Source organism: Leucoraja erinacea, chromosome 9 (genome assembly GCF_028641065.1).
Source record: "Leucoraja erinacea ecotype New England chromosome 9, Leri_hhj_1, whole genome shotgun sequence".
Lineage (NCBI taxonomy): Eukaryota > Metazoa > Chordata > Chondrichthyes > Rajiformes > Rajidae > Leucoraja > Leucoraja erinaceus.
Genome location: NC_073385.1, coordinates 35,897,001 through 35,915,236, shown reverse-complemented (window position 1 = coordinate 35,915,236; position 18,236 = coordinate 35,897,001). Strand labels below are relative to the sequence as shown.

Below are 18,236 nucleotides of genomic sequence, written 5' to 3'. Positions count from 1 at the left end.
GGAATAAAGGTCTTTTCAGTAGCAATAATTTATTTTTGTTACTGCAAGCTAAAAATATGCTTGTATGTTACATTACGTAACAGAGAATTGTTGCACAAGTATTGTTCGATGGAAGCAACTGCTTGTCTGTTTCAATGGTCACCTGCTGTTAAGTAAACAGCTGTGTTCTTATTGATAAAAATACATCTATTGATGCTCCTGAACACATCATCAATGATGTATCCTGGGGTCAATGGGTGTTTCGGGTCTTTCAACATCGTACACCCTCACCCAGGTGACCCAGCCACGAGTTGATCAGACCACGACTTGTGTTCAGGTGGCATTCGCTCTTCCCCATGGACTTCCTCTCCTGATCCAGAGCCATCTCGAGGCTTTCTCCGCTACCTCTGTGGTGTTCTTGATGGCTCTTCTCCTCTCCATTCCGTTGATGCCCAGTACACTCAAGGCTTTGTAGGGTGAATGCCCTGCAAAACCTCTGCAGCCAACCTCGATGGGCAGTCTATGACTAGCTCTTCGTACTTTGTCTTCTTCCTCTCGTGGGCCTTCTCCAGACGGTCCTCTCACAGCACTGTCAGTTCCAATAAGACAATGATGACTGCTTACTGCAGGGAAACGGGATCTTTATCCCCAATTCTGTTTAATTCGAAGACAGCTTTTTTTTCTGCTTGTAACTTATGTGGTTCTCAAGATTATGATTGAAATTACATTATAATAATCTTAGCCTCCATAATTCAAATAGATTTCCCTAATACATTGCTTGCGTTGTATGCCTTTGTTTTGAAAATGCAAATAGCAGAGCTACCTCTGAACTAAATTTCAAAATCAATGAAATTTCAAATTGCACAATTTCAAAAAAATAATAGTATCTCTTCAGATAGACATAAAATGCTGGAGTAACTCAGCGGGACAGGCAGCATGTCTGAATAGAAGGAATGGGTGACATTTCGGGTTGAGATCCTTCTTCAGACTGAGAGTCAGGGGAGAGGGAGACACAGAGATATGGCTGGGCAAGGTGTGAACACGACATCAAAGGAGGCGAACATCAAGGAAAATGTAGAATAAACCATTGTTCGCTAGGGGAAGGTGACAACGAAGCATACAAAGATAACATTTAATCAGGAGGACAGTCAGACTAGTTAGAGAACTAGGATGGGGAGGGATGGAGAGAGAGGGAAAGCAAGGGTTCCTTGAAGTTAGAGAAGTCAATATTCATACCGCTGGGTTGTAAGCTGCCCGAGAAAAGTGAGGTGCTGTTCTCCAATTTGCATTGGGCCTCTGTCTGACAGTGGCGGAGGCCCAGGACGGAAAGGTCAGTATGGAAATAGGAGGGGGAATTAAAGTGTTTAGCAACCGGGAGGTCTTGTAGGTTTAGGCAGACTGAGCGGACGTGTTGAGCAAAAAAAAAGATTTCAAGCACAAAAAAAGCTGTCTTCGAATTAAACAGAATTGGGGATAAAAAACCCGTTTCCCTGCAGTAAGCAGCTACCAATGCCACTATGGTATCTACCAACACCACTACCTCTGGCAGCTTGTTCCCCACCTCTGGCAGTGTGTTCCAGGCATTCATCATCCTCGACAAATTTAAAAAAAAAAGAAATTTGCCCCATGCATCTCCTTTAATCTTTGCCCCTCTCACCTTAAAGCTATGCCCTCCAATATATATGATTTTTCCATCCAGGGAAAACGGTACTGACTGTCTACGATATATATGCATATCATAATGTTATATATTTCTATTGGGGTTCAACCTCAACCTCCGGCTTTTCAGAGAAAATTTGCAGAGAAATCAGAGAAGTCTGATCAACCTCTCCATGTAGCTTATACCCCCTAATCCAGGCAGCAGGCAGGTAAACCCCCTCAACACCCTTTTACAAAGCCTCCACATCCTTCCTGTAAAGGGGTAATCAGAATTGCACGGAATGCTCCAAACGCAGCCTAACCAATCTACAAATTGCCTCGTGACCTTCTGACTCTTATACTCGATGCCCCGACCAATACCATATGCCTTCTTTACCACGTTATCGACTTGTGTTGCCACATTCAGGGAGTTATGGAATTGGATCCCAATATTTTTCCTTCTATGAATGTTGCTGACCTGACTGAGATTGTACATAATATTCTTGCTACTTATCTTCAACTTGAATAATGTAAGAGAATGCTCATCTTCAAAATGCCAGAAACACATTTGAACTAAAATGGATTGGTGATTGTTGTTCTTATCGCAATATTTAAAAAAAAAATTCTGGAGTGATAGAATGCTCAGGACGGTGTTTAACATAACAGTTAACGCGGAGCCTTTGCATGTAAACAATATTGGTTTATTTGTATTCTGTAATCCTATTAATACAATTACGGCCCCTAATTGACGTTCTTCAATTTGCTGACAAATTTCCTAAATTTTTGATGAAGGGACTACAGTATTTTGAGCTGGTGTTGTGGCTTTACTGAGACAGATTGGATCAGGAGAGTAGACTCAGAGAGGGCAAGACCATTGGAATAGAACTGACCAGCTTATGGCAATCAATATTAATACCAAAAATTGTTTTCAAATCATCAAATTGGACTTGTTTTACTTTTTTTTTTGTCTCTTAGGATAAAATAACCAAAGTACTAGGCCATGTTAGGAATCCCAGCTGGACAAGGAATTCATCCTACCTGAATGCAATTAATAAAACACTTGAATTGGAAGAAGAAAAGAGAAATGTGTATGCAGGAGTTCAAGCATCATTGCAGGTTTGTGTTGTTAACATCCATTGCACTAAGGATTCTATTTCTGAGTTTATTTTTCACTCGCATTAATTTGGTGCCTCTGTTTTTAATCTTGGATTATTTTCTGTTATATCCTATATCTTATGTTATCTATGTTTTATTTTACATTATTTTCCATTTAATTACAGGTTTTTATAACCAACTCTGCAAATATTTTGCTACTAGAACCTGCCAATGAAATTGGGGCCCTTTTGGATGAACATGTAGATATGTGTAAACGTGTTCTCAACATTTACAGATACATGGTTGTCCATACCATAATGAACAAAAAAACCTGGTAAGATCAAAGGTTTATTTATTCATTGCAACCCAGCAAAAACGTGACTGTTTATTGTATTTTTATAAAAGCTTTATTTTGGTAAATTACATTGTTAAATATAGTCATAGGAGCAGAATTAGGCCATTCGGCCCATTGAGTCTACTCCACCATTCAACCATGGATGATCTATTTTTCCCTCTCAACCCCATTTTCCTGCCTTCTCTTTGCAACCTTTGACGCCTTTACTAATCAAGTACCTGTGAAACTCCGCTTTAAAAATACCCAATGACTTGGCCTCCGGCCTGTGGGAATGAATTCCACAAATTCACCAGCCTCTGGCTAAAGAAATTTCTCCTCACCACCATTTTGATGGTACGTCACTTTATTCTGTGCCCTCTGGTCCTAGACTCTCCCACTAGTGGAAATATCTTCTCCACATCCACTCTATCCAGGCCATTCACTATTCAGTAAGTTTCAATGAGATCCCCCTCATCTTTCTAAACTCCAGTAAGTAGAGGCCCTGAGCTGCTAAATGCTTAACATACATTAACCCAATCATCCCCAAGATCATTTTCATGGACCTCCTCTGGACCCCCTCCAACACCACATTTGGGACTCAGATATGGGTCCCAAAACTGCTCCCAAGATTCCAAATACAGTCTGACTAGCGCCTTATAAAACCTCAGCATTACATCCCTACTTTTATATTCTAGTCGTCTCAAAATGAATGCTAACATTGCAGTTGCCTTCCTTACTACCGATACAACCAACAAATTAACCTTTTCGGAATCCTGCACCAGCACTCCTAAGACCCTTTACACCTCCGATTTCTGAATCCTCTCCCCATCTCAAAAATAGTTTACGCCTTTATTCCTACTACCAAAGTGCATGACCACACAGTTTGCTACACTGTATTCCATTTGCAACTTCTTTGCCCACTCTCGCAACCTGTCCAAGTCTTTCTGCAGACTCCCTGCTTCTTCTACACTACAGATGCACAACCTTTTATCCGAAGATCCAAATAACGAAAACCTCCGAATAGCAGACATTTTTTCGGTCCTTGAAGAAAGGTCCTTGAAAACGTTCACCGAGGGCAGACCCCAGAGGTGACAGCGGAACCTCCGGTCGGTCCTCGAAGAAAGGGGAACTAAATCCCCATTCATAAAAGAGAAGGTGAGGGTATATTGCGCGGGAGGGCTAATAATTGACAATATGCTGCTGCCTGCCCGCTGAGTTAAAAAGTTCCCACGGTAGACTCACGATACACAGTGTATCGTGAGTCTTGCGTGGGAACTTATTAACTCAGCGGGTAGGGAGCAGCAGATTGTCGCTCCCTTCAGTTTCACCCCACCTACACCCCTCTGCTTCCCGGCCATGTGTGTGACCCCTTCCCTCCCCTCTCCAGCTCCCCGCCCATTGCATCGGCGCGGGGGCTTTGCACTGTCTTCACGTCGGCGATGCCAGCATACAATGCTTGCCACTGGAGACGTCAGGACCAACGGGACACCGACCCCCAGGCCCACTGCAAGCACGGAGATCCCAGAGACCCACAGCCAGCAGCAGCCCAGCCCCGTTCCAACTCCAGAGGAAAACTGCAAACTGGCCGGAGACATCAGGACCACCAGAAGCCGCTCCCCGATGGGCCGCTACGGCGACAAGTGACAGTTCGCCCACAGCCCGAGCTGTGCCTCCTCATCGGGACACTGACCCCCAGGCCCACTGCAAGCACGTTGATCCCAGATCAGCAACTCCAGCCCAGCTCCACTCCAACTCCAGAGGAACACGTTCCCCGTATGGGCAGAAGCTGATGGTGTGCAAGGTACGTCTTGTTCTTGGGGTCACGCAGCTCGGGCTGTGGGCGAACTGCCACTTGTCGCTGTAGCGGCCCATCGCCGAGCGGATTCCTCTGGAGTTGGAGGAGATGGGGGGTATTGTGCTGTTTGATCACACCCTGCTATCCCAGGGACAGGGAGACAGGACGTTCACCGAGGGCGGCCCGCAGAGGTGACAGCGGAACCTCCTGTCGGTCCTCGAAGAAAGGGGAACTAAATCCCCATTCATAAAAGAGAAGGTGAGGGTATATTGCGCGGGAGAGTAGGAATCCCAAGACAAAGTTGAGTGAGCGTTCACCGAGGTTGGCCCGCAGAGGTGACAGCGGAACCTCCGGTCGGTCCTGGAAGAAAGGGGAACTAAATCCCCTTCATAAAAGAGAAGTGGAGGGTATATTGCCCGGGAGGGTATATCGCCTACCTGGAAGGAACCGGACATTTTTTCCAGGATGTCGTCTGCACACCAAAGCTCACATTTGGCGCTAAACATGGCATGCCAAAGCTCCCATTTTGGTGCCAAACGCACGTCGCCTCTGCTGCACACGGATATAAGAGTGTGAAAATGTCGCCTTAGGCCGCCTAAGGGCATGTAGCCCCGCTAGGGTGACATGAGTGCGAGAGGTGATTCAATGCTGCGGTCACATTTACAAATTCAGGAATTCATTCAACACACTGCATTTCATACAGACATTTATTCTGCAAGAAAAAACTACATTGAAGACTCAAACTCGCGACCGAGGAACTGCCGGGATCAAGGCGCAAACTCGCGACCTTGCGGATATGAGCCGAGCACTCTACCACTCAACCAGCCGTTAAAATCTACGCTAAAAAATTTCCATTCCGAAGGCCGACAAATTCCGAATTACGAAAAGTGTCTGGTCCCAAGGCTTTCGGATAAAAGGTTGTGCACTTGTACCTATCCCTCCATCTGTCATTGTATCATCCGCAAACCTGGCCACATCAATTCCATCAACCAAGTCATTAATATGCAATGTGATTCTAAGATGATACAAGGCAAACTATATGTACCTTTTTTCCATCCAGAACTACAGTACCAATTTATGTATGCCATTCAATAGCACTGGAATAGAGTTTTGGTGTATTCTTAATTTTCAAATTATGCACAACCACAAACTACATTCATGAACTTCTTAAGGGAGTCAAGAATGTTTAATTGTCTTACGGCAATTCTTACTTGTTGCACATTAATACAATAGCACAAATAAATATATAATAATCAATAATGCAATAAATTAATAATCAGTAACTAGGTAACTAGACCAAAATGATGCAAAACCAAAGTACATAGCGCAACCAAAAACAAAGTAGATCATCGTTGCTGTGGTAGGATTCTTAAATGAAGTGTCTTCATTTAAGTAGCCATGAAGTTGAGTTTATTTATGCTATCTATGCAACTGGATTATGGAGACTTGAATGCAGATAATGCAACAATTCTTTGTAATGAGAATATTTTAGCTGTGAAGAAATATTGGATTAGCTGGATTTATTTTCTTTGGAGCAGATTTAGCTGGGGGACTCTTCATTGAGGTATATATCAGAAGAATCTATTTCAATTTGCTATGGAATCCAAATCCAGGAGAGAAGAATGGGTTGGGTGATTTTATTTTCCATCCAGAGATTAGTATGAATTTGGAGCTCACTCCAAGAAACCTTCACCACATCTTTCTTCCCAAATTGTATTTTGGTGTAGAGTGTGAAACGGAAATCCAAAAACTAAAAATCCAATTATAGCTCCAAAATTTGCTCTGACTAATGTTTGGATGTTCGTTTGTGGTTTGACACTTCAGGCATTACATTCTCAGATGTTTATGAAAAATTAACAACCAATTTAATCCGAGCTTTAATTAATCTGGCTAAAATGCCATTTATAAAATATTTGCTCATGATTTTGGCCCTAAATGCCATTTCTGAAAGTACTTGCTGCTAAAGTTCAAATCAGATATTGTCTGCTTTCCATTTTTTGGAAATGTTAGTCAGTCATGGAATGGAGGAGTAGTGGAGCCATTGTCATTGGTGGAGGCAGATAAAATAGTGGTGTTTAAAAGGCTTTTAGATGGGCACGTGGAAGTGCGGGGAATAGAAGGGATATGGATCATGTACAGGCAGATGAGATCAATTTAACTAGGCATTATTTTCAGTGCAAACATTGTGGTCTGAAGGGGCTATGTATTGGGATGTACTGTTCTATGTTATGTGGATAAAAAGCATTATGTTGTGACTGTCAGATCTGTATTTAAAATAATTAATATTGGAGTGATGGTCCCTGCTTCTGGTTGGACATTGTGAAAAAGGACAGATGTTGACTGATTGTGCCATGTGCACCTTCATTCTCTATGGTAACCCTGACAAATGTCACCAAATCAATGAACAATTATTGAAACCATCTGTAAATCAACACGGCATCAAAACAAAATTAAACTTCCTTCTCAATTAAATTGTTTGAAAGTCCTTTGTCAGTGAGATGATCAAAAAAATCCCTTCAGAATAAATAAAATGATCCTGGCATACCCTACCACAACCTAGGTAGACAAAAATGCTGGAAAAACTCAGCGGGTGAGGCAGCATCTATGGAGCGAAGGAATAGGTGACGCTTCGGGTCAAGACCCTTCTTCAGACTGATGTGAGGGTGGGGGGCGCGGGAAGAAGAAATGAAGAGGCGGAGACAGTGGGCTGTGGGAGAGCTGGGAAGGGGAGGTGAAAGTGGGAGAAAGCAAGGACTACCCGAAATTGTAGGTCAATGTTCATACCGCTGGGGTGTAAACTACCCAAGCTAAATGAGGTGCTGCTCCTCCAATTTGCAGTGGGACTCACTCTGGCCATGGAGGAGGCCTAGGACAGAAAGTTCGGATTCGGAATGGGAGGGGAAGTTGAAGTTGAAGTGCTGAGCCACTGGGAGATCAGTTATTGTGAACTGAGCAGAGATGTTGGACGAAGCGATCGCCAAGCCTACACTTGGTCTCACTGATGTAGAGCAGCTGACACCTAGACCAGCGGATGCAATAGATGAGGTTGGAGGAGGTGCATGTGATCCTCTGCCGCACCTGGAAAGACTGCTTGGATAGTCAAAGGGGGAGGTAAAGCGACAAGTATACCATTTCCTGCGGTTGCAAGGGAAAGTACCAGGGAGGGGGTGGTTTGGGTATGATGGGACGAATTGACAGAGGTGGCGAAAATGTCGGAGGATTATCTGTTGTATGTGACGGCTGGTAGGGTGGAAGGTGAGGACAAGGGGGACTCTGCCCTTGTTAGGAGTGGGGGGGATGGGGAGTGAAAGCAGAGCTACGGGATATAGAAGAGACCCTGGTGAGAGCCTCATCTATAGTCGAAGAGGGGAACCCCCGTTCCCTAAAGAATGAGGAAATCTCCGATGCCCTGGTTTGGAACATTTCATCCTGGGTGCAGATGCGGCGTAAACGGAGGAATTGGGAGTAGGGGGATAGTCCTTACCGGAAGCACGGTGGGAAGAAGTGCAGTCCAGATAGCCATGGGAGTCAGTGGGTTTGTAGTAGATTCTAGATAGCAATGGGAGTCAACCTAGTGTACTTTCCAATTCATATTATCTAACGATTGGACATCACGCAAAGCTTATCACTGTACCTCAGTACACGTGACAATAATAAATCTAAATTTAAATTGCAAAGCTGGTGTGTCGAGGATTAATATAAACAATATGGTGCCAAAACATGAAAGCATCCAGTTTTTTTTAATACTTTTATTCAAAAGTGCCTCATCTCAACGTTGGTGTGAAGTCAAATGTACATGCCCATTCTTATTGACAGAGTATGCCATTATGATAGTCGGTGGTCGGTGGGGGCGCTGCAATGGTGGCAGCCCTGTCAGCAGCGCGTTAGTTATTTTCAACTTTTTTTTTTTTGTTAGTATGTTTTAAAGTGTGTTTTAATGTTTCTTTGTGTGTTTTGTGTTGGGGGTGGTGTGGGGGGTGAGGGGGAAACCGTTTTGGTCGCCTCCTCCAAGGAGAGGCGACTTTTTCCAGGTCGCCTCCCCCGTGGCCTAACAGCGAGGATCGGCGCGGCCTTTCCCGGAGACGCGCTCGGGACTCCGGCGGCGGGTGCAGCGTGGACTGTCAACGCGGAGCGGGCGAGCCCTTGCTGGGGCTCGCTGGAGGGGAGTGCTCCGTTTCGCTGGCCCGCAGCAGCCGGCAGCCTGAAGCCGCGGTCTGCACAGCTCCAGCTGGCGCGGCGTCTACAGCCCGGGATCCCTCGGGGGGGACCCGGGGTAAGAAGAAGCTTCCACCGCGGCCATCTTCTACCGCGGGCGCGGTATGGACTTAACATCACCCCTGGAGGGGAGCTTCGACCGCCGGCCCTGCAGTCTGCGGTGCTTCTGGCTGCGGCGTGGAGGGAACTTTAAATCTTCGGCCGCCGGCCTGCGGCCTACACCAACTTAAAGCCGCGGTCTCCGGTGGGGAAGAGCCGACTCTGGACTTACCTGGACTCGTACCTTGTCCTTACCATCTGGACGCCCGCAGCGGCGGCTGCGGAGGGTTGAGGTCCCGACCACGGGTTGAAAATGGAGGAGGACTGGCCAAATTGTGTGCCTTCCACCATAGTGATGAATGCTGTGGTGGATGTTTATGTTAAATTTTTATTGTGTTTTTGTGTGTGCTCTTTATCATTGTACCGCTGCTGACATATCCATTTCACTTGCACTTTATGTGCAATGTGACAAATAAACCGTATTGTATTGTATGGAGAACATGGCAAGTGAAAATCAGAACTTAATAAACCACGTCTTTATATTCTAATTTTGAATGGAAATGTCTTAATTAAAATATGCTTATTATAAATGTTAGTGTAATGTATTAGTATAATATATAACAAATTAGTCGCACTATTAAAACTCAACATGGGCTTTTTTAGCTTAATGTATTGGTAATTGTCCCCACTATGCCATTTCAATTTATCTTCTCACAGACGCACACCATGTTTTGCACCACCCTGCCCCATGTTCACTCTTACTGATAGTCTACCTGCATCTCTCTATTTTACATTTCCAATGGAGGTTTACATAGCTGAAATGTTAACTATTTCTCTTTCCATACATGCTGCTTGATTTTCTGGATTGATACAGTATTTCCTATTTTGTTTCATATTTCTTGTGTCTGCAGCTTTTTTATTTTTGTTTACATAATTTAGTGTGTTTGCTTTGCAAAATATGTTTCATGAAATAATATGTGCAAAATATGTGTCTTTGCAAATTCTGTATAATCCAGCATCTTCTAAAAAGTGCTCATGTCTCATGGTGCAGCTTAATTGGCAGTATTGTGTTTACTGCAAGGTAGTTGTGGATTAGCTCTTGTATATGTCATAATATAAAGTATTTTTGTGCTTATTGAACTCTAAACATAGTGCCTCTTTTATTAGTTTAATCAGATCTAAAGCTATTATTCCACCAATAAGCAACAAATGAAATTTGATGTTATTCTGCGACTAATTTGATATCAAGTTGAAATGTGTGGAGACCTAAATTTTGCAAGTAAATTGCATCACGTGACTTTTTATTAACTAGTATCTTGGATCTACAATAGAAACTGCTGGAAAGTGAAAGTTGAACCTGAGATGCCACAGTGCAGAACTTAATTTAAACTTATATCATTGCAGGGAGCAACTGTTGTTAATTTTGTTGAGGATTACAGAATGTGTTATGAAGCGACCACAACAAACTCTGCCACTGTCTCAAGGAAGAAAACATTCTCTGTTAGCGGGACGACTTGCTACACCACTCTTTCGGGTAAAGCATGTATCTAGATCAATTTTTTTGAAGTATACTATGCTTAACAACTTTAAGGTGGTTTAATTTTGTGCACTATTGGATTGAAATAAAGTGTGATATTTTGGTTGCTGATTGAGATAGCTTTATTTGTAAAGAGAGTACTTCAGTGATTCTGTTAATAGGGGTTTGTATTTGCTTGGATGACAATAACATTTTCTCTTTATTTCCTCTTAAGTTCAAATTTGGATCTGTTAAATATTCCAGATTAATTGAGATTAAGAACAGTAAAAAAATAAAAGGAAATGGGGTGATAAAGTAGTTAGAAATAATTTTATCTCAGAAGATTGTGGTATGGAATTTGGATCGATTTGGGTGGAGCCACGAAGGAGCAGGTGTCGGAAAACATTGAAACGTTCATAAGCCTCTGAACAGTAGCAAAGATGGAGGAATGAATAAACTGCTGGAGGAACTCAGCAGTTAAACATCATCTGCAGAGGCAGAAAGATATTTGCTAATTCAGGTTGAGGTTCTGCATTGGGATGTGCAGGACTCTTCTTGAAGTATCAAGTCTCTCCGCAGATCTTTTGAGTTTTGTGCAGCAGTTTTATTTTGCCAAATATTCCACCATACACTGTGTATATGGAGGAATATGTCCTCCATCATCCAGAAATGATGGAGGACATGATTTAAATGAGGAAATTAGAGTTGTATGCGAGGTCAGTGCAGTCACGCTAAAGGGCTTTGATTTACTAATTTGTCAGGCACATTAAATTAGATTGACAATGTAAAACATTAATCCTGGATTGTATTTGAGATGGAGATGAGATCTCGTTCAGAATGTTGTGAAGCTAAATCAACATGAGCAAAACCTCTTAGAAATACTGGAGAAGCAAGGGCTCAGTATAAACGTGGAAGAAGAGGAAATTAATAACAGCCAAGAGATACTACTAGATAAATTAATGACCCCGTAAAATGATAAATCCCAAGGAACCTTTGATCTACATCCCAGGGTTTTGAAAGAAATGGTGATAGACAGGAATGATCTGATTTTCATCTTCCAAAATACAATAAATTCTGTAAGTTATACTAGCGAATGTTGGCATCATTGTTTAAAAAAGGAGACACAGAGACCATGGATCATTTTACCCGTTAGTCTGCGTCCATAGTTGGAAAATATTAGAAGCTGTACTAAAGGGTCACGCAGTAAGGCTCTTGGAGTAAGGCTGTTATAATTAAACAGTCAGATTGGATATATGGAAGCGTAGTCGTGTTTAACCAATCTATTAGAGTTCTCTGGGGATGTATCAAGAGGAGTTGATTAGGTGAAAACCAGTAGTGATATCATCATCATCATCATCATCGGCGGTCACTCGAAACGAGTATGACTGTCCTCTCCTCGCCATATGGTTGTCTACTTGTGGGTCTGCAGATATCTGTAGAGGCCGATCAGCGATCCACACACCTTGGTGCAACGTGGGCAGTGGAGACGGGCGGTGGTTGGCAGTCGTCGAGCCCCCTTCTCTCTTTCCTTACTGTGCTGTCACTTTGTCTCTGCTACACGGCGTAGTTCCATTTCGTGACGTGCAGCACCTTCCTGCACGGATTTCCTCCAGGAACGCCTGTCCAGTGCAATGTGCTCCCAATTGCTCAATGTGATATGGAAGTTCTTCAGACTGTTCTTGATGTTGTCCTTGAAACATTTCCTTGGCCTGCCGGGGTCTCGCCGACCTTCCTTCAATTGAGAGTATAGAATTTGTTTAGGGAGACGTGTGTTGAACATGCGGATGACATGGCCAGTCCATCGAAGTTGGTGCTGCATTATTGTGATGTTGGTCATGTTGGCTTCCTCCAAAACACTGATGTTAGTGCGTTTGTCCTCCCAGCTAATCCTCAGAGTCTTTCGTAAAGATTTTGATGGTATTGTTCCAGGGCTCTCAGGTGCATGCTGTTTGTAGTCCATGACTCGGCTCCATACAACAGGGTGGAGAGGACAACTGCTCTGTAGACCAGCAGTTTTGTTTGAAAGACTCTTCCTGAGTCTGGCGTAGGCTCCGCTGGCACAACACAGGCGGGGAAGTAGTCAATGTTTTCAAGAGTGGTGTCGTCCACTTTTATAGTGGGCTGGGTAGACGGCTGGTTGGGTGGAGGTTGATGTAGGACCTGGGTCTTCTTGCTATTTAAGGCTAGGCCCATGTCTCTGTATGCCTTGGCAAATGCATTCAGGATGCCCTGGAGGTCTTCTACAGAGTGTGCTGCAATGGCGCAGTCATCCGCGTACTGAAGCTCCATGATGGTGGCGTTACTGACTTTGCTCTTGGCCTTCAGCCTACTAAGGTTGAAGAGCCCACCGTCAGTTCTGTAGAGGATTGGGATCCCCTGTGGCAGCTCTTCAGCGATGAGGTGAAGTATGGCAGCAATGAAGACGACAAACAGGGTGGGTGCAATGATGCATCCCTGATTGACCCCCGTTTACACAGTGAATGGCTCGGACTCAAAGCCACAGATGCTGAGCACTGCCATCATTTGGAAGCCTCAATATTCTGATGTACTTGTCGTGACAACCGTACCTTGATAGTATGCTCCAAAGTGCCTGACAGTCTTCCAAAAGCCTTTGTCAGGTCCATGAAGACCATGTACAAAGGCTGCCTTTGTTCACGGCATTTTTCCTGGAGTTGGCGTGCTGTGAATATCATGTCTGCTGTACCACTGGATGGGCAGAAGCCACACTGTGATTCTGGGAGTACCTCCGCAGACAGTGGTAGAAGTCGGTTTGCGAGGACATGAACAAGGACTTTGCCTGTTGTTGACAGGAGTGAGATGACCCTGTAGTTTCCACATTCAGCCTTGTCCCCATTCTTAAAAATGGTCACTATTAGAGCATCCCTGAGTTCTGAGGGAAGTTCTTCTTTTTCTCAGACCTTGAGGAGTAGGGCGTGGATGTGATACAGGAGCTCCAGTCCAACTTCCTTTAAGATCTCAGCTGGGTTACATAGAAACATAGAAAATAGGTGCAGGAGTAGGCCATTCGGCCCTTCGAGGCTGCACCGCCATTCAATATGGTCATGGCTGATCATCCAACTCGGTATCCTGTACCTTCTGGACCGGTGGCCTTGTTGTTCTTAAGACTCGTGATGGCATCTTGAACCTCTGTCATAGTGGGAGGTTCTTCCATGTCTTCTCTGATGGGACTCTAAGGGATGCAGTGGATAATGTCTGGTTCAGTTGTGCTGTCACTGTTGAGTTCCAGGAAGTGCTCTTTCCATCGGGCGTTAATGGACTCAATGGACCATAGACAGAAGCCTCTGGTGTCACCTGAGTCTGCCATTCTCTGGATTTCAGGAGCCTTATCTGTCCAACAAGAGTTCTTAAGCTCCCTGACCCAGCTCTGGACGTCCGCCTTGGCTCTGGAGTGAGCTGCTCTTTTGGCCATGCAGGTTGCATCATTTTGCCAGGCACGAAAGGCTTTCCTTTTATAGACAATAGGTGCAGGAGTAGACCATTCGGCCCTTCGAGCCAGCACCGCCATTCAATGTGATCATGGCTGATCATCCCCAATCAGTACCCCGTTCCTGCCTTCTCCCCAAATCCCCTGACTCCGCTATTTTTAAGAGCCCTATCTAGCTCTCTCTTAAAAGCATCCAGAGAACCTGCCTCCACTGCCCTCTGAGGCAGAGAATTTCACAGACTCGCCACTCTCTGTGAGAAAAAGTGTTTCCTCGTCTCCGTTCTAAATGGCTTACTCCTTATTCTTAAACTGTGGCCCCTGGTTCTGGACTCCCCAACATCGGGAACATGTTTCCTGCCTCAAGAGTGGCCAAGCCCTTAACAATCTTATATGTTTCATTGAGATCCCCTCTCATCCTTCTAAACTCCAGCGTGTACAAGCCCAGCTGCTCCATACTCTCAGCATATGACAGACCCGCCATCCCGGGAATTAACCATGTAAACCTACGCTGCACTCTCAATAACAAGAATGTCCTTCCTCAAATTAGGGGAACAAAAACAGCACACAATACTCCAGGTGTGGTCTCACTAGGGCTCTATACAACTGCAGAAGAACCTCTTTGTTCCTATATTCGATTCCTCTTGTTATAAAGGCCAACATGCCATTCGCTTTCTTCACTGCCTGCTGTACCTGCATGCTTACTTTCATAGACTGATGTACAAGGCCCCCAGATCCCGTTGTACTTCCCCTTTTCCCAACTTGATGCCATTTAGATAATAATCTGCCTTCCTGTTTTTGCTACCAAAGTGGATAACCTCACATTTACCCGCATTAAACTTCATCTGCCATGCATCTGTATGCATTCTTGGAGATGAGCTGTTCTATCTCTGTGTCATTCTCGTCAAACTAGTCCTGGTGTTTTCTGGACTTGCACACAAGGATGTTTTTACAGGTATCAAGGATGGTGGATGTTTTTACAGATATCCAGGATGGTGGATTTGGCTCCAGTGCCCTTCAATGTCATCAGGAGATTCCTGTTGGAGGCTTCCCCAAGAGAAGCCTGAAGTCGCTGCTGGGTGGCAGTTTCCTCCAGGCTTTCAAGGTTCAGCCTTGGCCGGATCCTCTTCGTTTGAATCCTCCTCTTCCTCTTGATTTTGATGGACATCATGGAGCGGATGAGGCGATGATCTGTCCAGCAGTCATCTGCATCGATCGTGGCCCTTGTGATGTTCACATCATGGCGGTCCCTGGCGATATATTTGGATGGTCAGAAGGTTTTTGCTCAGGTCGTGCATTGGAGTTTTATGAACAAAGTGAGACAAGGTGGAATTGGGGATGAGAGCATGGATTGACAAGAAGAAAGATTAGGAATTTATTTTAGAGATGCAGCATGGAAACAAGCACTTCGGCCCACCGAGCCCATCCGACCAATAATCACATACTAGCTCTGTTATCCCACTTTCGTGTCCTGCACAATAGCAGCAATTTAAAGAAGCCAATTAACCTACAAACCTGCATGTTTTGGAATGTGGAAGGAAACCGGAGCACCCGGAAAAAACCTACGTGGTCACACAGAACATACAAACCCTGCACAGACAGCACCCATAGTCAGGATTATTGGCCTTAATGGCTAGGGGAATTCAATACAAGGATGGAGATGCCTAGCTACAGTGCATCGTGCCTTGGTGAGATCACATCGATAGTGTGCATTATTTTGATCTCCTTATTGAATGTACTTGCTCTCTCTGGTGTGCAGAAACATTTACCTGAAAGTTCCACTATCCCAGAAACTCTTTTATCAGGAGAGATTAAGTGGATTAGCCCTAAAATGGTCAAGAGAACCCAGCAAGGTAGATCAAGATTGTTTTATTGTTCTATGTCCCGAAATGGAACAAATAAATTCTTATTTGCAGCACCAATACAATACAATACAATACAATACAATACCTTTATTTGTCATTTGAACCTCACATGAGGTTCAAACGAAATGTAGATACCATAGCAGATATGTAAACGTAGTACCCAGTAGACACCATATTAAATAACAAAAATAAGTTAAATATATAAAAACAAACAATATACAGGTCCACCACTGATTTTCCAGCACACTTGGTTCCAGAGCCTTGTTGGATTATTCATTTTGGTGGAACAACAGAGGTCGGTCTCCGAAAGGTGTCGAATGGTACTGGAACGGTCCACGTAGGCCACCACGGAGCTGAGATATCAACCTGCAAATTCGGCCTCAGAAGTCGGGTATGGGGATGGATCAGCCAGCTCTGGCCACTCTAGAGTTTCAGACCCCAGTCTGCAGGGATCAATTTGACATGCGATCGGCAGCGGAAGTTGGCTATGGGAACAAATCTGCCACCTCGGGCCGGAGTTCCAGAACCCCAGCGTTGATATTCGATCGGCCGCAGGTCGAGATCAGCTGCTTCACCTGGACCTGCCACCACATTTTCAGGGGAGTGGGGGAACAAACATCCGGGGGGGGGATTTTAAGTGCGCTTTCGTAATTTTGACTGGATTAACAGAGCTGCAGGACCACCAGTTGCTGGAAAATTGGTAGTGGACCTATGGTGCAAAGACTCAAACTATGCCTCCCAAGGACCTATTGCAATTAAGGTAGTTTGTAGTTCAGAGATGGAGCTTGTTGTGTTCAATGGTTGTTCGAAAGAAGCTTTGGAAGAACTAGGAGATTACAGGAGAGGAAGAGTCTTAAAAGATCACGGTTCATAAAATGAGGGATGAGCAACTTCGAGCTGAAATTATGAGATTTTTCTTCATTCAGAGGGTAGTGAATCCTTGGATTTCTCTACTCCACGGGGTTTGGAAGGCTCAATCTTTGATAGATTTCCAGACATTAAAGAAATCAAGAAATTTTAGGGCAGGAAAATGGTAGTTCATCCATTATCTTATTGAATGGCAGAACACTATCAAATAGTCTGTTTTATGTCATTAGACCAAGTGGGACACATTGGGTCCCGTCCCCTCAACGGGGGGGGGCTGCGGCGTCACACACACACTAACCACCCCCCCCCACACACACTAAACACCCCCCTTGATATTATATATTAATATTATTCATTCGCTCCTTTTACCCCATCCTCGCCCTATCCAATCACGCATAGCCCCCAACTCGCAGGCGCGTCTAGAGAGGGAGGGGGGTACAGAGAGAGGGCAGAAAGAGAGAGGGGCAAAGACACAGAGAGAGGGGGAGAGAGCCGAGAAGAGAGGGGGGGGGGGGGTGGGGGGGAGAGAGGGGGGGTGGGGTGGGGGGGAGAGTGGGGTGGGGTAGAGGGGGGGGGGGGGAAGAGAGGAGGGAGAGGAGAGGGAGGGGGGGACGGGAGAGAGTGAGGGGGAGGAGAGAGGGGGGGACGGCCTGCTGTGTCACACACACACTAACCACCCCTCCCACACACACGCACACTAACCATCCCTCCCACACACACACTAACCACCCCTCCCACACACACTAACTACCCCACCCACAGACACTAACCACCCCCCTTGATATTATATTAATATTATTAATTTGCTTTTACCCCATCCCCCGCCCTATCCACTCACGCATAGCACCCAACTCGCAGGTGCGGCTAGAGAGGGAGGGGGTAGAGAGAGAGAGATGGCAGAGGCACAGAGAGGGCAGAGCGGGAGAGGGCACCACTCAAGCACTCACCCATAGATCCCAATACTCACCACTCAAGAGAGAGGGGTTGCAGAGAGGGAGCCTAGGACCAGACACGAGCCGGGGCACAAGTGAGCGAGTGTCGACCAAAGGACCGCGAGTTGCGCCGCCGCAGTCTTCAGTAATGATCTTTGGTCTTCATTGGATGGCCCGACTTCATCTTCGGGAACTCGGGTACAGGAGGATCGGGGGGGATGACATCACTCGCAGCGCAACAAAGATGGCGCACGGAGCAGACCAATTGTGACGTCATCAGCGAAAGACAGTTGTTTTGATTTCAAAGTTTTATCGTATTTTTGAACATTTTCATTAATAACTTGAGAAATAAAGGATGACATTTTCAGATAAGGCGATTTCGGAATCCAGGGGAAAAATCTCAACCGGAATATATTAACATTTTACCATTAGCACGTCGTTTTTGCGTGAAGATGTGATTATACACAAACAGACAAACACACACACGAACAAACACATCCATATCCAAGATCAGACTTT

At 44.9% G+C, this 18,236-nt stretch overlaps 1 protein-coding gene across 5 annotated transcripts in view; it reads left to right on the top strand.

Moving 5' to 3' along the window:
• ralgapa1 (Ral GTPase activating protein catalytic subunit alpha 1) overlaps positions 1-18,236 on the top strand; it is a 148,484-nt gene that overhangs the window by 40,955 nt on the left and 89,293 nt on the right. For all 5 annotated transcript variants that reach the window (XM_055640527.1, XM_055640526.1, XM_055640529.1 and 2 more), the window contains exons 12-14: positions 2,593-2,733; positions 2,898-3,046; positions 10,500-10,629. In XM_055640527.1, coding sequence (XP_055496502.1) covers positions 2,593-2,733; positions 2,898-3,046; positions 10,500-10,629 — 420 coding nt within the window. The remainder of the gene's footprint in view (positions 1-2,592; positions 2,734-2,897; positions 3,047-10,499; positions 10,630-18,236) is intronic.